At 41.8% G+C, this 23,064-nt stretch overlaps 2 protein-coding genes across 3 annotated transcripts; both read left to right on the forward strand.

Annotated features, from left to right (window-relative positions):
- Positions 1-369: 369 nt before the first annotated feature.
- Positions 370-8,749, forward strand: LOC105387452 (translocator protein). 2 transcript variants are annotated; one of them, XM_011558177.3, is made up of 6 exons: positions 370-530; positions 5,186-5,282; positions 5,863-6,019; positions 6,694-6,788; positions 7,222-7,399; positions 8,152-8,749. In XM_011558177.3, exons 2-5 carry the CDS (start codon positions 5,202-5,204, stop codon positions 7,396-7,398), a joined length of 510 nt encoding a protein of 169 aa, XP_011556479.3. In that variant the 5' UTR covers positions 370-530; positions 5,186-5,201; the 3' UTR covers position 7,399; positions 8,152-8,749. The 2 variants fall into 2 exon arrangements, with proteins under 2 accessions (XP_011556479.3, XP_011556478.3); XM_011558176.3 differs by lacking the exon at positions 370-530 and adding an exon at positions 4,629-4,780.
- Positions 8,750-16,696: 7,947 nt separating this feature from the next.
- On the forward strand, positions 16,697-19,965 carry LOC125490645. Its single transcript, XM_048630499.1, has 2 exons — positions 16,697-18,416; positions 19,889-19,965. Exons 1-2 carry the CDS (start codon positions 16,697-16,699, stop codon positions 19,963-19,965), a joined length of 1,797 nt encoding a protein of 598 aa, XP_048486456.1.
- The last annotated feature ends 3,099 nt before the right edge of the window (positions 19,966-23,064 follow it).

Here is a 23,064-nt window from a genome sequence, read left to right on the forward strand (position 1 = left end):
TTGGTAACTATTTGGTAATAATTATAATGAGATGTAACTACTTGATGAAGATGTCTCATCATCATCAGCCACCATGCACACTCCATTACAATACAACGGGCACAGTAAACATAGAGAAAATTAAGAAACGCCGCAGCACAGCCAACAATGACTTGTTGGCTGTGCTGCGGCGTTTCTTAATTTTCACACACTATACCAGAGTGCTTAGATTTCATCGTGTATTGGAATGTTCAAAAATGACGTTTCTTTCAGCATAATAATGAGCTCTAGTCCGGTGGATTTATAAAGTCTGCTGTAAGCCTGTAACAGTATTAATTCACTGTCTTAGCATAGTTTTCTCATTTGGTAGGTTTTCACCGTTACTAGACGATTTGCGATTTCTCTTCTGTTGCGTACCTACCCATACATAATAATATAGTGTCTTACTACAAGGACTTTCAAAGTCCTTGGTGTATTAAGTTATAACTAGTGTGTAGTAAGTTACTAACTATAAAGTTTTCCCTGGTTTTTCCCGTGTTCGTGTTTTAAACGTAAGTAGTTAGTCCCTACCTTTTTAATTTATTTACAGTACCTAGGTACTTCCTGAGTTCCTGAGCAATAAAGGAACGTACCTACGTAGTAGTAAGTAACGCTTCATTCCCACCATGTCATGACGACGGATAATTGGGTGTTCACATAATGGAACCACACGATTTACTGTCGTCTGCGACATTTATGCAGCGACTTTTATTCTTGTCGATTCCACAATAGAGACGATAGTCGTCCAACTCCAACGATAAAACTAATCATCACGACATGGTGGGAACGCGCCCTTAGGTACCAAAGTTAATAGACATGTATGTTGTCACTGTCACTACATACCTACTTACATTTGACTACCCAGGTAAGGTAGTTTTTTTCGTCTGTTAAGGAAGGTAGGTATAGCTTGACAACTTCGTGTGCGACCCTCCTTGCGGGGTGAAAGAAGTGGCGGGGGCGAGGTAGCACGACATTTTACACACGGAGAAAAGTGTGCCCGGATAAATCTCGCGATAACGTGTCACTATTTGTGACGTAATGTAAGAGAAAATTATGTTGATCAATAAAAAGGTTCTTAAGACTAGTTTCATTATTTAGGGTGGATTCGACCAAGCTTGAGTAACTTTTTACTCACGAGTAAACTACCAGTTACTCGGGAATAAGCAGATTTTGCATTCTACCAAACCTCGGCCAAACCAAGATTCGGCACACGGTTCTACAGGAAACTCCCGAAGATTATATAGTTGTCGGGGAGTGGGCACGAGCTAGCGGTGGTTGGTCCATGATTCGATCAGCTAGGTCGTTGGTATCGCCATTCATCATCACACCCCAGAAATAAAGGCACAGATAGGTAGTACAAACTTGATTTATTCGGAATTACAGATCAATCTTACAAAATAAACGAGGATGCACTTGATACAGTTGGATTATTCTATTCAGAGAGGGGAGCGAAGCACCTGTACGTGGCTCTCTCGAGTGGAACCTTTGTACATATCCCCTTAAATTCAGCTCAGCCAGCCTAGCTCCCGAGTAAACTGGAGCAGCAAGCCTAGATGTTACAGTAGCTGAGGCAGGCGCTCTGTTGGTCCAAGAATAGATAAATACAGTTAGATTAACTTTTATAGGGAAACGTGGTGATCCCTGCGAAAAGTGCACAACCCGTTCAATAATTAAAATCAGAATGACCGTTCCTCCCTGCTCAACCGACTACCTTACCTTTTTATTTTTTAATATGCATCGTCCACAGATTCCACCCAAACTGCCAACATTTCAAGTGACAATTTGACGTTTAATTAATCGAATGAATTTAGTAAACCTAATTATAAAGCAAGGTAAACTCAAAATCTTCTTGAACTCCGACATAGTTTTATAATGCGATTTAATCTATTTGCGAAAATATACGATTTGTGGTTTTTGACGTTATTTTATTGACGAATCATAGATAATAAAAATTAAAAAGGTAAATATTCCAAGGATTATGGTGGCTCTGGCCTCAACACTCATCTTGAGACTAATGGTCTCAGGATCAGTGGTCTCATGTGCGTCGTACTCAAATTATGACAGATTCTACAACACATGTAGCCGCCTCGGCTGCGCGGCCGAGACTGCCGAAATAATGACGTGCAGTGCACGCGTTGCCCTTCCCCGCTACCTCCCCGCTACCCGCTGTCGTCTTGGGTACCTCGTCCCCTCCGCGTCTGTCACCCCGCAAGGAGGGTCGCGCACGAAGTTGTCGAGCTATAGCTACCTATCTAGGTAACTATAGAGCATAGCAGATACTACTAGGTACCTACATCGTTTATGCAGTGGCGGATTTATAAATTTGTGAAATTCAATTTGTTAGTTTAATCCCGTTATTAGTATGATTGTGAACTTAATAATGTGGATATTTCTATGTCTATCTGTCACCAACTTCAAATGTTTCATCAAATCTTATTAAAGGTTCCGTACCTCAAAAGAAAAAAAGAAACCCTTATAGGATCACTTTGTTGTCCGGCTGTCTTCTTCTCAGAAACGGGTAAAAATATCAAAGCTGACATTTCGCAAAGATATACAAGGTGGGCCAAAAGTAATCACCCTATTGGAAATTGCTATCATTTGTATAAATGGCCGCCAATTTCAAATTTGTTTTGATATTGGTGGACTAGACAAATGCAGAATACAAGTTGACAAGCCATGGAAGCCACACTTCCCAAGAACGCCAAATAATTTTGTATATTCAGTTGTCAGGTCGCCTTTTTTTTCGTTTTATATGTCATTTTTCACCGCAATATCGCCCGATTTAACCGTTTCAGACAGTTTTTGTGGGTGTTTTTTCAAGACCCGTGTTAATGTGAATAAGCCCGTGTCTCTGGAAGCCCTTAAGAATTCTTAACATTCGACACGAGTGAATTGATGAGAAATGCCATAAAAGGAGCCCATAGGGCAATCAATTGTGACGGCGCCCATTTGGCCAATATCATCTTCTAGACTTTACCAATAAAATTTTAAATGTTCAAATAAACATAGTTAATAAAAAAACAGAAGTTTTTCATTTAGAATAAAATTAGAGCCAATCAAGATAGGATGACTTCTTTTGATCCACCTTGTACAAATGTACGGCATCGACAAACTGGTAAAATAAATAAATGAAAAAAAAAGTTACCTTCCATACATGTAAAATGGGGATGATTTTTTTCGTTGGTGTAAGGTATTGTACTTCTTCTTCTTATAGTGCCTCTCCATCATTGAAGGTTGGCAGTCAGCTCTTTGCAGCGCTCTCTATTCCTGGCTGTTTTAAATAATTCTTCCACGGTTTTTACACCGGTCCACTCTTTGATGTTGCACAGCCACGTCAATTTTCTCCTTCCAGGCCTTCTCTTTCCTTCCACTTTGCCCATTATTATGGTATGTAGCAGCTGGTATCGTTTATTACGCAAAACGTGTCCTAAGTAGGCTACTTGGCTAAGGTATTGTACAGGTCTTTCAAAAATATCAAAGGTCTTCTCAAACCATTTTTTTATTCAGTGACTGGTTTGCGAAATATTAAGCTTGAAACTGCGAATTCTTGGTAGACTCAAGTGACTGTTTGGTCCAAAAATATCACTGATGTACTTAATACTTATGACAAAATTCCACATTATCCACATATAACTACCATTACAGCCGTTTCCAGTTTCTCCAAATTCGAAAGTATTCCCGCCGCTTCTTGTCGCGTTACAGGCTTTTTAGTAATATCATATTTGATTGATTTCAAAGAATATGCATGCCAAGAATCTCTTTAACTATTACATGCTTCTTTTCTGGCTGACCATCGTCTCAAATTTACTCTATTCCGGGTTTTGCCTTTCCCGATTTCACTGATTTATTTAAGCCAGCGTTGTGTCGAGTTTACAAAAAAAATAATTCCTGAAGCAGCATGAAAAAGCGTCAATCTTGGCTAGTTTAAGACGTGACATAAGTTATGCATCGCGCTCACTCACATCGCGCAGCCTCAAGAGCGAGCGCGACGACGTAGAACTTTTGTCACGACTTAAATGCGCCCCGTACTAGCCCTTCTGAGCCTGATTCAGCAGCCACAGTTGCCACTAAATTCTAAGAATATAGGTACATACTGATTATATGACAGTGCGTTTATTTATATGTAGATTGTGTACACGTAAATTTATATTTAAAAAATCTGTAAAATAAAAAAAATCTAAAGCCGCCCCTCTAAATCTGCCGCCCTAGGCACTGGCCTTTTTGGCCTATAGGTAAATCCGCCACTGCGTTTATGTAGGTATAGGTAAAATTAAGTTAGTAGCACCACTATAAGGAATATGGGTGTCTAGCCTGAAGTAAATGACTATTTATTTATTTATTTATTATTATATTAAGTAGGTACTTACTTAGTATAATTTTTTCTATGGCAGTAAGTAGGTACCTACCTACCGACTTGTGTAAAGCTCGCTCCAAAGAGACGCAGCGAATACAAGAGTAAGTATAGAATAGTTTTGTCGAGATCCGAGATAAAACATCTCGTAGAGAGTATGGAGCGGGCTTAACTAACTACCGTGTAAGTAATATCTGAATTCGCGAATCTTTATCTGTAAAAATATTAAATAATATAATGTAACGTGCTGATCTTGAAGTAGGTAAAGGTCAGAATTTGATAAGAAGCAGCGATAATGACCTGCGTGCGGTTCCACTGGCTGACTCCCGGGTCAGTCCGCTCTCGTCGGTCAGTGGGTCGCGGCATCATCATCATGAGCTACAACCTCGTCGGGTTCCTGAAGTGTGTCAGGTACTCCCTCAGCCTCCTACAGGCCCCGTGCGCCCCGCGTGTGCGCCGCGCGGAGATACGGACCCCGGCCGATAGGGCAAGACGGCTGTAGTGAAGTGAGGAAGGACATCAGTGTTGCTGTGTATTATCCAATCCAGTATACGACTCATCAGTGTACACCTAAATTATAGGCACCATGTTACTCCATATAAAATATAGCTAAGCTATATTTTAGCCTTTGTGTCAACTGCTAAGTTCTGTCTATTAGTGACTACAATGACGCTAATAAACACCATTGCGGAAGAAGTTGTGACAGAACTGTAGTAACTGTTTGGAACTTTGACATTGCTCGCGAGTATAGTACCTCTAGTCTTCGTCAAATAATAGGTATTATCTCATGCTCTACCCTGACCTGTATGTCCGCAGAGACCACCACCACAAGATGGTGAACTGGCCGGCGGTGGGCGCCGTGCTGCTGCCCAACCTCGGCGGCCTGGCCAACGGAATCTACTTCGCGGGACAGGTCACTATATTATATAACACATTATACCTACCTACCTCTTAACCTTAAGTAAAGTATACTTACCTATGTATAAGTGAAGGATAACGAAATATAGAGTGCAAACTTTGAAGAGTGATTTTTTTAGATGGAGACTTGCTTGACTTGATTTGTAGCAGCATATCTATCATATCATATCGTTTTGATTGGCATTGAGTATAAATATACTATACACCCGACTCCGCGTTGTTCTTTGGGCATGGGTTACAACTATTTTCCTATACAAGTATGCAATATTGTGTGTGATTGTGGCGTTGCTTGTTCTTTGGGCATGGGTTACGGCTATTTACCTATACAAGTATGCAATATTGTGTGTGATAGTGGCGTTGCTTGTTCTTTGGGCATGGGTTACGGCTATTTAACCTATACAAGTATGCAATATTGTGTGTGATTGTGGCGTTGTTCTTTGGGCATGGGTTACGGCTATTTACCTATACAAGTATGCAATAATGTGTGTGATTGTGGCGTTGTTCTTTGGGCATGAGTTACGGCATGGGTTGGGTTATACAAGTATGCAATAACGTGTGTGCTGTTCGGCCGGCAGGTGCGCGTGGGCGGCGGCCTGCAGGCGTGGTACGACGCGCTGGACAAGCCTCGCTGGACGCCGCCGCGCCGCGCCTACGCGCCCGTGTGGACCGCGCTGTACTGCGCCATGGGCTGCTCCTCCTACCTGGTAGTGAAGGAGTGCGGCGGACTCACAGGTACGTAATGTAGACGCTGGAGATGGTAGCGCATCTCCATGCAAAAGGAGGATCCTCCGACCAGGCTGGGTGGGGTGGCGTGGCGGGCACCACTAACGGTTAGCGCCGGGGCTTTCTACTGCGATGTAGGAATTCATAGAGATTTGCTTAGTTTCCATCCATGTTCTGTGAGTTGCGTTCCGAGCGCCATCTGTTTATTGTGTGGCTAGGTGTCCGCCACTAACCTATAAAAACCCGAGGGCCTAACTACGAGTAACTTAATTACTAGGTACTTACATAGGTAGGGAGGTACGTAACCTTAGTTACATTAACTACAAGTTTTTCTTAAATTTATGTACAAATTAGCACGCAGGTAGTAGTTTAGTGGTCAGTGGTCAAGGATACCACTGTTTGTAGATAAATTAGTGTTCACTCGAGCAAATAAACTGACGTGACGTACCTGTGACGTCACAGAGTTTATACTGAGTCATTTTTTGACACTTTACGATAGGTTTAAAATTGAAGTTTTGATATACGAATTTCAACTTTTTGACTGACGAAAAGAGTCGAAACTTGTGTGTTTCGAAGTAAATTTTAACCTTGTTGTAAATTTACAATACGGTCTATGAATTTGAGGGATAATATACAGTGTATATGTATTATGGACTATGTACTAAGTACTTATGTGTAATCAGGAAGGGCAGCGCTCCCGCTGGCGCTGTACGGCGCGCAGCTGCTGCTCAACTGGGCCTGGACGCCCATCTTCTTCGGCAAGAGGGACTTCAAGCTGGTGAGGTTACTTTATTGAAACAGCTACTTCTTAAGAACATCAAGTCTTTTATTATCATCTTCTTCTTTCTTCTTCTTAGCCATTTTCAACCTCAAAGGTGTAGGCTTCCTTCAGTCTATGCCACTAATTTCGATCTGGACTATCTCTATCCATTTGCTACCAGATGTTTTCCTTATATATTATTATCTTTCCATCGCATTTACGGGGCGTGTCTCGCCATACGGTCTCCATTTCAACAGCGTTTTGCACCACGAGCTTACCACGAGTCTATGTCACGAGCCATGTTTTCTGGCGACGGCGGCGACTTGACCAGCTCACTGCCACTTCAGATTCGCGGCACGTTTGATGCCGCCAGTGACTTGACTTTGTTCACTGAGCCACTCATTTCGTCTTTTATCATAGTTTGTCCTTATACTGCCCCATTACTTCCCAGGCCATGATCGACATCAGCCTGCTCCTGGCGACGTCCACTGCCACGACGGTCGCGTTCTGGCGCGTGTCGCCGGCGGCGGGGGCGCTGCTGCTGCCGTACCTGGCCTGGCTCGCCGGCGCCGCCGCGCTCACACACCACGTGTGGAGACACAACCCGCCCGGCGGCAAGCGGGACTGAGGTAGTTATCCCTACGCATCGCCCCGGCCTAGCATATATAATATATATAATATAGCACCATTGAAGTAATATTACGTCCTTGCAGGCTGCTGAAAGGACAATCTTTGCTAGTGGGGCTATACCGCTGGTACCAACCTATGCGACTGTGGTACCGCCCCCCAGACTATGGAGCATTTACTCTCCTGTCCCCTGTGCCGTTCCACCTGCACTCGGGAAGACATACACTTACACTCCAGAATGCTATCAAAGTTGCTTCTTTTTGGTCTGGACAAATTTAAAAATTCGCATATTCACTGACACGAAAGAAGAAGAAGTGATATTACTACCGTAGGTATAGAAATGACACCGCGAACCAAATCTACCCTTCAAATACTAGTTCAATGCCTCCCACACATGTTCTGTTCACCAGACAAGTTTGCATTTCAAGATAAGAGCACTTACTTGCCTATTTGACCACCAAATGGTGTACCTAGTGGTTAGTGACTGCTATAAGTACCGAAGTACCGAAGGTCCCGGGTTCGATTCCCGGCCGGGGCAGATATTTGTTTCAAAGACAGATAATTAATTGTACCTACTCGGGTCTTATACAATATATGAATCTATCTATGTGTCTTTGTAGATATATCATCTTCTGTCCATATTACAGGCTCTGCCTAGCTTGGGGTCGGATGGCCATGTGTGTGATGTCCTCACATATTATGTTTATTATTAGTACTTAATGGCTTAGGTGCATAATGTGTTTTTTTGTTGCAGGCTCCGGATTAGACTACCGCAGCAGATGGAAGCCTACTTATAATAATATTATAATTAATAAGTATTAGGTATTTCCGATGTTACGAAATGAATATTTAATTAACAAACCAAAGCACAATAAAATTAATCATGTTAATTAATTTTATATACCTACACTCTCTTATCTATTTTGCATTGCAATAGCTGAATGTTGTGAATCTGTTGACAGTTTAACTGTGCACTATTCCATTACTTAGGCACATTTAAGCATAAAAATTCTTATTTACTTATAAATATAGCTGGATTACCACTGACTGACTGACTACTTTTTTTTTTGGGCTGGCAGCCCGAATTACTCTTGTGTGGCCATGGCCATGTACTCGCTAGACCATGCCCATGTATTAAGAAAAGTTGGGCCCCGAATAAAATTCTACTCTTTCTTGCCAGGCTGTACCATAGGTCCCTACCCTACCCTACCTACCTGTAATGGAATGTTAAGTGCACATGAGCACCGCATCCTTGTACGGGGCTGTGAGTCCATGAGTTGCATTTTACATTAAATAATAGGTAGTTAGGTAAGTATACTGAATAATTGGGAATAATAATTATGTCGAATTTATTCTTAGTTTTACTTATCCATCATTACCTAATAAATATTAAGGTTAGATAGATAATATTATGTTATGGATATTATTTTTAAAATAAATTTTGTACTTAACAAAAAAAGTTCAATGCTTTTTATTTCAAACAAGCTTTTCCGGCGAGCTTTGCTTCGTCTTAAAAAAACCGACTTCAAAAAACCACTAAAATGTAAGTAATAATTTAGGGTTTACACAAATTCCACTCGTATGTGACAGTACAAATATACCTAAGCAGGAACTGTTCTTTTTTGATGTTGGTGCGGTGACAAAGTAATCTGAAGAAATAATAGCACAATAATTTTTTTATTTATTATTTTATTTTATAGTTTTTAGTTTATTTGCAATAATTTTCAATCAAAAGTAAGGTGCAAATGATACCAAAAAGTCCTACTAATCAATACGAATCATTCAAGCCTAAACAAGAAGTAGTTGCTATATACTGTTGAGGAGTTCCCCTGACTGCCTTCCGTTTCCATCATCAGATCAGCTTAAGGTCACCATAATTTTTTTTTGTTATAAGAACTATATTTACGTTCTTAATTTCATTAGAATCGGTTAATATGTGCCCAAAATTGAAATTCATACCCTGATACGTTTTCGTTTTTGTTTTCGTCTTCGTTTGCGTTTTCGTTTTCGTTTTCGTTTTCGTTTTCGTTTTCGTTTTCGTTCTCGTTCTCGTTCTCGTTCTCGTTCTCGTTCTCGTTCTCGTTCTCGTTCTCGTTCTCGTTCTCGTTCTCGTTCTCGTTCTCGTTCTCGTTCTCGTTCTCGTTCTCGTTCTCGTTCTCGTGTTCGTGTTCGTTTTCGTTTTCGTTTTCGTTTTCGTTTTCGTTTTCGTTTTCGTTTTCGTTTTCGTTTTCGTTTTCGTTTTCGTTTTCGTTTTCGTTTTCGTTTTCGTTTTCGTTTTCGTTTTCGTTTTCGTTTTCGTTTTCGTTTTCGTTTTCGTTTTCGTTTTCGTTTTCGTTTTCGTTTTCGTTTTCGTTTTCGTTTTCGTTTTCGTTTTCGTTTTCGTTTTCGTTTTCGTTTTCGTTTTCGTTTTCGTTTTCGTTTTCGTTTTCGTTTTCGTTTTCGTTTTCGTTTTCGTTTTCGTTTTCGTTTTCGTTTTCGTTTTCGTTTTCGTTTTCGTTTTCGTTTTCGTTTTCGTTTTCGTTTTCGTTTTCGTTTTCGTTTTCGTTTTCGTTTTCGTTTTCGTTTTCGTTTTCGTTTTCGTTTTCGTTTTCGTTTTCGTTTTCGTTTTCGTTTTCGTTTTCGTTTTCGTTTTCATTTTCATTTTCATTTTCATTTTCATTTTCATTTTATCTGAGGAGCTTGTGTCTGTTTCTTGAGTCAGCAAGAGATAGGACCATTTCATAGAGGTTAGATAGCTGTTCCACAGCGATCGCCTGGATCTCTCTTTTTAAGTTATTGGCTGACTGGCCCCTTTGCCGGCCATGAGATATTCCCGTGCCCTGGCTGTAGCCAGGTCCTTACAGACACCGGCGTGCTTCCCAATAACGGGAGGAAGAAGGCTCTCCCTTCCACTGGCCACATTCTCGATGTCCGTCCAGTCTTCGTCCGTGAGCGCCTCCTGCTCGTCATCTGCTGCTTCAAGTTCCCTGGATGGTGATGGGGACTTTCTAGGTGACTTCACGGGGGTGGCGAGACAACGATGCCGTAAAAGTCATTTTTAGCGTGCGTCGGGGAGGCGCTGGTGGGCGGTTGTGGGTCCTCGCTGTGAGCCTTTTGGGCCGTATCTTGGCCGGCTTCAGGGGGACTGGTGTGATTTTTCTGTTGTGTGCGTGGAGTTTGGTGATGTGTTTTTTTTTTGTGGTGTGTGGGGATTCACAGAGGGATTCGTCTGCCACAAGGTTCCGCGTCTCGTCCACGGACATCTTCCTTGCGACGGATTGCGCATTGTTTATGGAGACTGCCCTCCGTAACCCTCCCGTGTGAATCCGCTTTGTAATGCCCTTCGCTTGGGCGATACTCCGGCAAAGGTTGCTCGGTCCCTTGTTGGCACTAAGTCTTTTAGGTTAGGTTAGGTTAGGTTAGGTTTTTTTTTTTTTTTTTTTTTCGTAGGGAGGGGAAATCCTAATGGACACCTGACAGCCCGTACTGTCAGGTAGTGTCGGACTCTCACCGACTAAAACCCCTCCCTTTCCAGTTTTCCCCGGACATAATCTGGGACTTTTTACATCTACTATTTATTAATTTACATCTTACAATTTATGACTTATTTACTAAAGGTGACCGCGCGGGCGATCGTCTTAAAACTAAACAACAGATTTTCTTTTAATATTCTTTTTTGTTTTTATACTTTTTTTTGTATTTTATTTTTTTTGGGTATTTTTATTTTCTTTTCTTTTTCTTTTATTTTGTTTATTCAATTTTTTTTGTATTTTATGTGTATAAATTTTTCTTTTCAGTTTTTCTTCTTTCTTAATCTATTACATTTAACCTAACACTATACAATATATTTACTATATTGCGCGTATTAGTTTTCTTAGCCTACGTTTCTAAATTACTTATACTTAATTTACCTATTCTAACACACATTGTATATATTATCATTATATTACATCTGGGTTCCACAGGTATCTTAAGTCTTATCAATTTATACACTAATCGACTATTTCTATCATTTATTATTTTACATCCTACTGCTATATGATTATAATTTATACCAAAAGCGCAAAGTCTGTTGAAGTATCTTATATTGGGCAAATCCACACATATTTGCGTAAGTTTGTGAGCTGGCTTAATTATCTCTATCTTCTCCTTTGATGCTACCTCCTCGACACTCAGGTCCAGTGGTATCAGTCCTATCGTTGCTTCAGCCACGGTCCACATTACCACCTTAGCAATACGCCACCGATGCTCTAGCGAGGGCGTCCCAGCGCTGCCGAGTCGGGCATTGCGCGTCGAAGGCGTTGTGGTCAGTCTTGTCCAGCTTTGCGTGGCTGCAGTTCCGACAGTTGGGAGTTGCTCTGGCGATCCAGTCCTCACACTTGGCCCTCATGTGGGGTCCACCGCAGTGTATGCAGGAGTCGACGGTTTCGGTGCAGAACTTCCGGCCGTGGCCGTAGCCTAAGCAGCGAGAGCACTGCACTAACGGAGACTGATCAGTGACCTTCACGTGCTGCAGGTCCACATGAACCTTACGCGCTTCCGTGAGTCTGCCCCAGATCTTTGGAGACACCTGCATCACCACGTGGTTTGTATGGGGGTTTTTGGTTTTCCGCCTATATTTCACCGACACTCTGTATTCCTCTGTTGGGATTCCTTCCAGGAGACGACTATTTTGATTTTTCAAGGACAGGAGCATGTCTTCGTCGGTGTTATAGGTCATGACGTCCTTGAAAATCACCAACGGGTCCTTGTTTGGGACTTCGTCTACCTGCAGATGTTGGCTGGAGTCTCTTATTTTAGCTGTTAATCTAGCCAATTCCTCTTTTGTCTCGCACGCGATGATCACCTTTTGATCCTTTGCTTTGCGTAGCCGGTCCACACGCAGGCCGCTGGTCTTGGCATCCACCGCAGATCTTATTTTCTCAATCACCTCTCCACTCGTGTCATTCACCTCACTTGAGGAAACAACTACCGAGTGAAGAGATGCTCGAGCCGGGGTTCGTGCGGCCGCCTGTGGGACCGCGGGCGGAGCGGCCACGACACATGCGTAAGTCATCTTGACCTCCTCTGCCACCTCCTGCTGCCTTTGTAAGACTCCTCTGAGTCTATCCATTTCTATGCGATTTTCTTGCAGCATCTTCCCATGTTCTTTTATTTCCCTTATGAGGCTTGTTTGAACGGCCTCTCCTTCTTGGGTATCTGGTGGGCTAATTTTGTCTGCCTGAATATCTGACGGCGTTTGACCCTGTGTTAGAGCCTCAAGAGGACCAGTCTTTGAAGCTTCGGCCTCCTTCACCAGCTGGTACATTCGTTCCAGTAGCTGCGTCACTTCGTTTTTTATGTCGGTCCTTAAGTTTCTCGCCTTCCCTAGCCAGGTTTTCGCTGTTGTCAGGCAGGCTCTGGCTTCCGTCGTCCTGTTTTTATATTTTTGTGTCGGGGGTGTCGAGGCGCTGCTGGTTCCCTGCACCACTGCTGCTGCCCGGGGAGGAGGCTCCACGGAGCTCTGCCCCGGTTTTCCAGCCTCCCACTCCCCGATGCTGCGTCTGACGTGTGAGGCGGATCCCTGCTTCGCCTCTTGGGGCTCAGCGGCTGTTCGCTGCCCCGACATTCTACGTACAGGTGGCGTACGGTGCCCAAACATGTCCGGAAACTTTTAATTAGCACAGTAATAGGAGCTCAATAAAGCCCTCAAAGTCAAATAAAGTATTACACAAAGAATAAAATTAGAGATTTAGAGCTAAGTAAATTTAGCTCTACCTCAAAATAACTCAAAAATAAGTAACTAAACTAAAGAATAATCCTCTACTGTATAGGGTAGAGATAGTCTAAATTAATATTTAAATAAAATTGACAAAAAATACAAACATAACGAAAAAAATAACAATAATAATAAAATATAGCTCTATGTAGAGTTAGTCTCTATATTAAGGAAGTAGATCCTACGCTGACCCTAATACAGAAATCCGCATCCAGATCGGGTGACGGGTTGCCGAGATACAGCCACTACAAGAATTTCAAAATGGCGGACAAGATGGCCGCCATAATATTAAACAGGCTATAACTCGCGAACCCTAAGTCCTAGAAGCATGCGGTTTTCGTTAAAATGTGCAGATCAACAGCGTGAGTCCAAATTACACATAAAATAAATTTCAAAAATTTCCACCCTTAAGGTCAACTTAGGGCTAGAGGGTTGAAACTTTGTCCAAATGATGCGCTAGGGTACAAAGGGTTTGACTTTCGTTCAAACCGTGGAGGGGGGTTTGGGGGGAGGGCCCCCAAAAATTTTGTCAGATTTGCCCTACGACCCTTAGGGTGCGTTGCACCATTTAACTTTAACCATTACAAACGTCACATCGTCTGTCAAAGCATCGGTTAAGCGAAAAATTGGTTGCACCATTCAACTATGGTTAAAATGACGTCATAACTTTAACGATAACCATAACCACCCCATGTTGGCCGGTTACTGTTAAAGTTAAAGTCAGGTAGCTGTCAAACCCGTTGTATAACCTCAAAGTAACAGTATTACGTACAAATATTAATATTCAATAATTCTTATCATGTCGCTTCTACGTGAAATAGTGCTTGAAACAAGTTCCTCAGAAATTGAGATTGAGGTGGAGTAAGTACGGAACTTACGAAATATGAAGAGAAAGGTGTACTTTCAGAGAACTGATAGATTCGCAGGTTCCAGGACTCAAAAATGTGGCTCGTGTGTTGGCTTTAAAACTACAACCTTTCTTACTGCCTCCAACGACGAAGTAAGTGCACCTATTATTATGTTGTAATGTAGGTGTAATGATCATCTTCACCACCAAATAAGCGTCCACTTCTAGCCATGGGCTCTTCCAAGGAGCGAAACAACACTGTGCCCTCGGCCTTCCTTATTCAGCCACTACCGGCTACCTGCCGGTTGCCGATCCAGCGCAGCAATCTAATATCAAAGTAACCTACGTAACTCTTTAATTGAATAACCTTGTTTTCAGAAATTTTGCAATCACTCAAATACAGAAAATCAATGAAAATAAGGACAGAACTAAGAAGAGTGCAGCCCATTATTGTGGCTACGGCATAGCTGCATAATATATTATGTAAACAAAAGAGAGACCCTGTGCTGTACCACCAGCTAGGTTTTTTATGATGATTCATCATCTGATGAAGAGGAACCTGTCTATGCAGTTAACAGGAATGATGAGCATAATCGAAGGATGTCAATAAATAATTATTTTAATAGATTACATCGTTAGTTTTTATTTCAACTTGTTAAGAATTAATTAATAAGATAATTAATTAATAACATTTCTTTTGCGCAATAAAGATTTTTATTATTATTATTATTATATTATTAATTAATAATAAAGGCTTCTATTCTATTCTATTCTCTGGGGGTGTAAGTACCTGCACCTGGCTCTCTCGAATGGAACCTTTGTGCATATCCCCAAGGTCTAAACTGCCTTCCAAAGCTTGGACCATTTCTCCACCACGCTGGTACACTGCGGGTTGGTGGTTTCACATATCTAGATGTGCTAAATCTAGATATGCAGGTTTCCTCACGATGTTTTCCTCACCGTAACAGCGATGGTATACATTGTACTTATGTTTAAAGAACTCATTGGTACATGTCAGCGCCGGGATCGGACCCGCATCTCTGGCGTGAGATGCGGGCGCTTACCCGACTGAGCTACCACCGCTCTTAATAAAGGCTTATTAAGAGTCTACTTTGTCGCGGGATTTATTGATGATAATCTTTTGGTCAATATTTGGAGGAACAACAGACTTAGTTCCTATGACATGTTGACTTTGAGTGCTTTGACAGAGAATGACGGCTACAATGTACTCTGTGACGGCTTCAGTCCGACAGCTAGATTTGGTATTGCCTTACATAAAAACGTTTCCCACAATAACTTTGGGGATAATTATGTCTCAAACGAATAGCAACCCTAATAACATTAACAATGACCGACGATTTGATGGTGCAACACGTTGCAGTAAAATTTTAACTGTAACGACTCTGTCATTGCTAAGTTTAACCTTAACTATTACGATAACCGGGATGTTGATGCAACCCACCCTTAGTTTCCGAGATATAGGGGTTACAAGCTTTTGTGCAGTTGGTCGGCGATCCCCTTATGCCTAAATTAATATATAACTCAAAAACTATGAGGGTTAAAAATACAATTGAGGTACCATAAAATACTACATGAACAACACTACTTAACAATATAGGTTCCGCCGTTAGCGCTTTTTTAATTTATGTACTATAGGGTTACAAACTTAGGGGTAGTTTTACAAAAACTACCAAAACGTCAATAACTCCTAAACAAAGCAACGAAAAATTCCGAAAAAAAATAAGGGTTGTTAATTACACGTTTTAAGACTACTTGATACTAAAAATTTTACTGACAAGTACCTAGAAGAGGTACCACGTGGTCAAACAGAAATTTTGAAAATTAAATAACTTTTGAAATATAAGTGACAAAAATCCAAAATTTTGTACACAGTTAGAGGGTCAAACAATACAAATTTTAAGAATTTAAAAAATATAGGTCATCGCTTTAAAACTTCGAAAAAATTCAAAAGTTGTCAAAAAATTTTACTTAAATACAAAATACCTTATATTTTTATCAAAAAAGCGTCTATCGAGCTGCAAAAAACGCCTGCCGGCTCCTGTTGATGTCCTGCTTCTAATGGCGGTGCTGGAACTTGTCAAAGGTCACTGGTTCGATGACCAAGTGACCACGTGGAAAAAGGTTTTTCTTCGAAAACTCAAAGAGTTTCCGCGGGAAAAATCTGGAACTTGGTAGGTCTGTAGAGGTCTCCAGAGCGCATTGAATCCCACTTTAAAAAGTAGGGGTCGTCGATCGCTTTCGCGAGTTACGCGACGAACAAGGTTGCGAAACTCACTTTTTTCCACTTTCTACTTTCACTTTCACTTTTTGTGACAAACGATTTTCACTACCGGTTTGGTCGCAGCACGGCGCACACTATACACTTTGTTTCACGAAAATCGGACTTAAATTACTATTTTTCCCGATTTTTCGATTGCGGAGCGTAACAAAAACGTGGCGCTCGGTAAGGCGGATGGGCGCGAACTGGTTAGGTTAGGTTAGGTTAGGTTAGGTTAGGTTAGGTTAGGTTAGGTTCTCGCGGAGCAAACTGGATTGAGACCGGGTTCCACCACCCCGGAATCGGTTCAGGGCTCTGGCCAGGGCGCTCGCGCCAATAAGGGAGGAAGTAGGGACGGGGTCTCTGAGGGATCGATCCGAAGCGGCAGGGGTCGATCGCTCGAGTCTCCCGCCCATGTAAGCGAGGCTAGTGTGGTCATGCTAGAGTCTGCAGAATCTACAGACAGCGCGGAGAGCACTGCAGACGAGGAGAGAGTGGGTCCCTCTGGCAAATATTGGCAGAGTAGGTCCCAAAAACGTAAACGATCTGCGGTCTTCGACTCTGGAAGCGGCTCAGGAGGAAGCCCGAGCGGTGCGCCTAACAAGATTGGCATACCCAAAAGGGGCCGAGGTAGGCCGCCTACCACTGGCCAATATGTTGGCTTAGCAAAGGCCAAAGCTGAACTCGCGGCAGCCAAGGAGAAAGAATTACGGCTCCGATTGGAAGAAGAGGTTGCAAACCATTCTCTGAAAGCCAGAGAGTCGTTTTCCCGGTTGGATCAGGCCATCTCCCAAACACTTGGGGATGGAGATAATAGGCTGTCTGCTGACTTGCAGACAGTTATAGCCAATAACTTGGATGTTATCATGGACGTGGGGAAAAAGTCCCGAAACCTAAAGGGCACCTTTGTGCGGGCGATAAAAGATTCCGTCGAGGCAATTTCCACGGCTGTGAAAACTCTTAGTGTTCGGACTACAAACGAAGAGGTGGCTAAACTGCAGGCTGATAATAATCGCCTGCAGTCCGAGGTTGAGCGCCTGAGAAGGGAGAACGAGGCACTCAGAGCGGAACAAGCGGACCTGCGAAGGGAGTTCCAGACTCTTCGCTCTGGCTTCGAAGCAGTGAATGGGCGCCGATCCCCCTCTCCTGCTCCCTTGGTAGGCCCTAGGCAAATAGAGGAGGCACGTCGGGTTTCACCGGCACGGACGGTACAACCAAGCAAATCCAGCCGGGCTGGACCGCCGGCGGAGCAGGTGAGACCGGAGTTCGCCGAGTTTGCGCGTGCTATAATGCTGGAAGTGGGGAACATGGTGGATGCCAAGCTCTCCTCACTAGAGTCGCGTCTGCCACCCGCTCCTCCGATCCGCCCACCGTTAGCTGCGGACAAAAAGAATGCGGAGACTGCAAAGAAGCAGATCCAGACACCCTCAGGAGAAATAGTGGCTGAACAACAACCAGGACCTAGCCACGGGAAAAAGAAGAGCAAAAAAAGAAAAAGAAGCAAAAAACCTAGTGGGCCCGCACCAAATGTAGCAGCACCAGTGGACCAAGTGTCACCCTCACAACCTGTTCGTCCAAATAGGAACGGGGAGACCTGGACCACGGTTGTCAAACGTGGTGCCAAGAAACAAGCGCCAGTGTCCACTAAAGCGCCTAGTAGGGAACCCCCCAAGACGAAAATAAGGCCTCCACGATCCCAGGCAGTGGTGATAACTTTACAGCCGGAAGCGGCGGGCAGAGGAATGACTTACGCCAAAGTCTTGACTGAGGCGAAGTCCAAGATCGACCTCTCTAGCCTAGGAGTTTCAGGGATGCGGATTAAGAATGCAGCCACGGGTGCCCGCATCCTTGAAATTCCGGGAATAGCCAGCAAGTCCGCTGCCGACGCTCTTGCAGCAGAGATTGAAAAAGTTATAGGATCCGAGACTGTGAAAGTGTCTAGGCCCACAAAGTGTGCGAGTCTACGCATATACGGTCTGGATGACTCTTCAACCTCGGAAGAGGTGGTTGAGGCAATTGCCCTTGTCGGAGGATGCCCTAGAGAGCAAATAAAAGTTGGAGAATTACGTATGGGACCTTCCACCACGGGCAGTGTGTTGGCTAGCTGTCCCGTCGCTGCTGCTCAAAAAATCAACAAGGCTAAACACCTCAGGATTGGTTGGACGTCAGCCTCGGTAAAACTACAGCCACCGAAGACAATGCGATGCTACCGTTGCCTTGAGGCAGGACACGTTGGCGTCTGTTGCAAGTCAGAGGTGGACCGCAGTAACACTTGCTACCGCTGTGGGCAGCCTGGCCACAAGGCCAGCACCTGCAATGCCGACCCTCACTGCTCCATATGCAGTGCCGCTGGTAAACCGGCCAACCACAGGGTAGGTGGCAAAGCCTGCGTTCCTCCCTCGAAGAAGCAGCGGAAGAAGACCTTGGCGGCCACACAACCGCTGCCTACCAGTGCCTCGGCTAATGCTGAAGCTGCAGCGGCGGTGGAAGAAACAATTAAAAAAAAAAAAAAAAATTCAAAATCGTTTATTGTTCAATTATATCAATCGTACAAGTTGCAAGGGCCCCTGTACTAGGTGACAAACCTGTGTTACTGGGTACCCCGCCCATCCCTACATGACAACCATTTTATAATTGAACATTTTTACATAGGTACTTATTTCTAATTAAATGGTGTAAAGTACAGTACAGTATTACAAAGTTAGTAGGTATACTTAAACAAACAAAGGCTGCAAGCAAATAATGACACATTTACAGGTAGGTATTATTATGTTCTTAATAAGTAAGTTAGAAAATTAGTAGGGTCACAACTATATTTTTAAAATAGAGTTAACATGTATTTTATTTTATTGTAAATAGGTAATTAATTTAAACATTACAAAAGTTTAAATGTAGAATGTGAATTCGTGTGTGTGTGTGTGTGTGTGTTGTGTGTGTGTGTGTGTGTGTGTGTGTGTGTGTGTGTGTGTGTGTGTGTGTGTGTGTGTGTGTGGTGTGTGTGTGTAAGTTACTTAATAAAGATTAGATTAGATTAGAAAATGTAAGCAGTAATCATTTACTAAAGTATTTAATTGACAAGTATAGACTCAGTATCATCATAATTCATCTTTAAGAGGATTGATGTAAGTTTACGCTTAACCTCAGGCATAGTTAAAGGATAAATCGGGCTTATTCGGTTAACCTTATTATAAAGGAAAGATGATAATGTAGGAAATTGTTTTTTTGCGAATTCGGTATTACATTTAGCTACTTGGCAAACAATGTCGTTCCTTCGTTTTAGCATATGACTGGGGTTAAATAGTAAAGTAGAGTGTTTTTTCAGCAAAGCTCTTAATATATACGTCTGTCGGGTTGTTAGGATATCAAGAGACGTGTGCAGTTCAAAAGTAGAAAATCTAATGGGCTTAAAAAACATAACCTTCAGTATACATCTTTGGGCTCTCTCTAATGTTATCAAATGAGTTTTTGCAGCACCGCCCCAGGCTGGAATACAATAGCTTAGTACAGAGTGTGCCAGAGCTTTATATGTAGAAATAAGCAAATCTTTGTGAGCCACGTGTCTAAGCTTTATAAAAACCCAAATAAGTTTTCTTAATCGGTCTACAGTTAGATGTATGTGATGGTTCCAGGCAAGGTGCTGGTCAATAATTACCCCAAGATATTTAATTTTATTGACTTGGTCTATTTCTTGGCAAGTGCAGCTTAGAGAACGAGGGTTATTGCAGGCATGGACTTTCAAAACAAATTTCTTAGGAAGGGATCTTTGATTTATTGAGAATGGAAGGCATTTGGTCTTATTAACGTTTAAAGTTAGGAGATTTGTTCTAAGCCAGTCAGAAATATGCTTAATACCTTCTTCTGCCACAGTTTTTAAGGTTGCCCAAGTTTTGGAATGAAAGATGAGAGCAGTGTCATCTGCATATGAGAAGATTTTACAGTTTGGGAGGACATGGTTGCAAAGATCATTCACGTAAATAAGAAAGAGTGTTGGACCGAGAACACTACCTTGTGGCACTCCAAAACTTATATCACTTGATGTACTTACGCTTTCCCCAAGCTTCACCTGCTGCTGTCTATTAGTGAGGTAGTCTTTGATCAGTGAATGGGGTAATCCCCTAATTCCATAGGTATATAATTTGTCTAAGAGAATGGAAACAGAGACAGTATCGAATGCTTTCGCCAGGTCTAAGAAGACCCCGGCACATTTTTCGCGACTATCCAAACGCTGGGTTATTTCCTGTGTCATGTTTAAAACCGCATCTTCTGTAGACACACCAGTTCTAAAACCATATTGGTTTTTTGATATTAAGTGGTTGTCAGCCAGGAATTTTTTAAGACGGTTGTTGATAAGTTTTTCCATTATTTTAGACAGAACAGGCAGAACCGATATTGGCCGGTAATTATCAACGCTGTCCCTGCTTCCACCTTTATGCACGGGAGTTACGATAGCCATCTTAAATACGGTAGGGAATATACCCTTTTCGAAACAAAGATTAAAAATGTAGCAAATTACAGGTATTAGTATGTACTTAGATAATTTTATAAATTTTGTTGTTATATGGTCCCAACCAGGGGCAGAGCTGTTAGGAAGGTTTGTTATAATATCATTTATTTCTAAAGCATCGGTATCAAGGAGAGCAAAAGAAGTCACGGGGGAAGGTGCCATGAATGAAGAAGGATTTAGTGGTGGGGGTTGAGACTTTGCCAATGTTTCTGCTAATTGTTTACCTATATTTGAGAAGTGTTTGTTAATAAGGTTGGCCGATTCAACAGGGGAAGAAGAAATAGTTGTAAGATCACGTATGTCGTTAGATTTTTGTTTCTGGATATTACAGATTGACTTAATAGTGTCCCATAATACTTTTGGATTTTTTGTGGCCGAGTTCAGTTTATTTCTTTCGTAAATTATTTTAAGATTCTTAACAAGTTTAGTACAGTAGTTCCTGTATCTTGTATATGTGATTTTTATAATATCATTGTGAGGATTCTTTTTTACTTTTCCATGTAGTTTGTCTCGATTACGGAGACAACGTAGAACGCCAGTAGTGATCCAGGGTTGAAGGCAGCGTTTTCGTATAGGTATCTTAGTTATGTGTTGATTATTTTTTATAGCTACGGTTATAGTGTTAACTAGTGTATCAGCTGCACTATTTGGATCTGTAATTTCTAATATTGCTGACAGTCTAGGCTTTATGTCGTCCAACGCTTTATCATAGTTAGTTGTTATTTTAGTTTTATAATTTTTAAGACGTGTCGGGTGAGACAAAAGGTTTAATAGCACTGTACTATGATCAGTAGGAGCATTGGTTAGAACAAACGTTTGAGCTTCGTGAATAGTTTTCACCATCATATGATCATAGCACATTTTATCACGAGTTAGTAATCTATGGGCCGGAAGTATGCCATGACAAGACAAAGCAGTTAGGTAGTTTGAGCTTGAACTGTCCATATTTTCTGGTTTGATGTCAATGTTAATGTCGCCAGTGATTATTATATTTTGATAGCCCTTGTACTTTTCAAGTAGAGTTGAAAGAGAAGTGACGAAATCATCAGTATTTCGTATAGACGGAGTGCGGTAAATGCCAACAACAACGGTATCTGATAGTGTAAGAAGCAGACAAGAGGCGTTCTTTAATGTAGGTTCCGAGATGTTATAGTTAAGGTTTTTATTTACATAAAATACTACTCCGTCGCATTGATTAAGTGTATGCTTGGTGTGGTGTTTATTATAGTTATCGTTAAGTGTGGGTATGGGCTTATAATTTGAGAGATGGCATTCTGTCATGACTAATATGTCACAGTCAATTTGAAGTGACTGTAATGTTACACGAAAAGTATCAAGGTTTTTATAAATGCTCCGTACGTTTTGTGTGAGAAGTGTTAAATGGTTTGATGTTTTTATATGCGAATGACATTCCTCTGGCGCACAAGTAACAGCCACAGCTACCTGTGTATTGTCTATCTCTGAATTGGTTTGTTGGAGACTATCCATTAATAAAAAATAAAAACAAAATAATGTTGTTAGTTTTACGGTTAAGTAAACAGAGGTTACATTGATAAGATGGCAATTTTGTAATTATATCTGAGAACTTGTTATATTTTGAGCTTACATTTTCATACTTAAATAATATTTTTGGACTTACAATTTCACATGTGAATGAGTGTAGGTAAAACAGAACTGACTGGTTACAATATAAATAAATGGCTGAGACGGCTAAGATCATTTGGTGAAATAGTCATATTACAGTTTTATAAAAGCTTTGAATTTGTGCTTCATTTATGATTTTTATGATTGGTGAATGTTCGTCTTTCCTTACTAGGACGTCTCCCATAGATGTCCAGCAGAATTTATACTGTTGAGCTTTGGTCAGTTCTCTGGCTAGGTAATACAGCCGGTTTCCTTTAGGTGTGAGGTGGTCCGATAAAAAGACTGGCGTGCAATTTCCTTTCAGCCCTAGGTGAGTGGAATTTATTTTATTGCTCTTGTTGTTGATGTTAAACTTTTTGGCAGCTTGCAATAAGTTTGTTTTTTTTATGTATGAGTTGAGTTCAACCACTATTGGAGTTGCATCACCTTTTTTTGACGATCTGTAGATGTCACTGATATCTCCGGGATTAACATCAACCTGTAGCGTAGTTGCCAGGTGGGACACCATGTTAGTGAGGCAGGATTTAGTTTCAGATGACGCTCGTGGGACATTTTTAAGCTCAAAGGAGCCTTTACGAAGACACTTATGTAGGTCATCAATTCTGTTTTCCAAGACAGTAATCTGCTCTCTATCCTTCTTTTTTTCGCGTTCTAATT

The sequence above is a fragment of the Plutella xylostella genome, chromosome 26 (genome assembly GCF_932276165.1).
Source record: "Plutella xylostella chromosome 26, ilPluXylo3.1, whole genome shotgun sequence".
Lineage (NCBI taxonomy): Eukaryota > Metazoa > Arthropoda > Insecta > Lepidoptera > Plutellidae > Plutella > Plutella xylostella.

What these genes read in the sequence shown, in the direction of transcription:
- LOC105387452 (XM_011558176.3), top strand. Translation starts at nt 4,665, where the DNA reads ATGACCTGCGTGCGGTTCCACTGGCTGACTCCCGGGTCAGTCCGCTCT. An exon ending in GAATCTACTTCGCGGGACAG is followed by an intron (nt 5,283 to 5,862) that starts GTCACTATATTA and finishes TTCGGCCGGCAG; the next exon opens with GTGCGCGTGGGCGGCGGCCT. An exon ending in GGAGTGCGGCGGACTCACAG is followed by an intron (nt 6,020 to 6,693) that starts GTACGTAATGTA and finishes ATGTGTAATCAG; the next exon opens with GAAGGGCAGCGCTCCCGCTG.
- LOC125490645 (XM_048630499.1), top strand. Translation starts at nt 16,697, where the DNA reads ATGCTAGAGTCTGCAGAATCTACAGACAGCGCGGAGAGCACTGCAGAC. An exon ending in GGCTAAACACCTCAGGATTG is followed by an intron (nt 18,417 to 19,888) that starts GTTGGACGTCAG and finishes TGATGGTTCCAG; the next exon opens with GCAAGGTGCTGGTCAATAAT.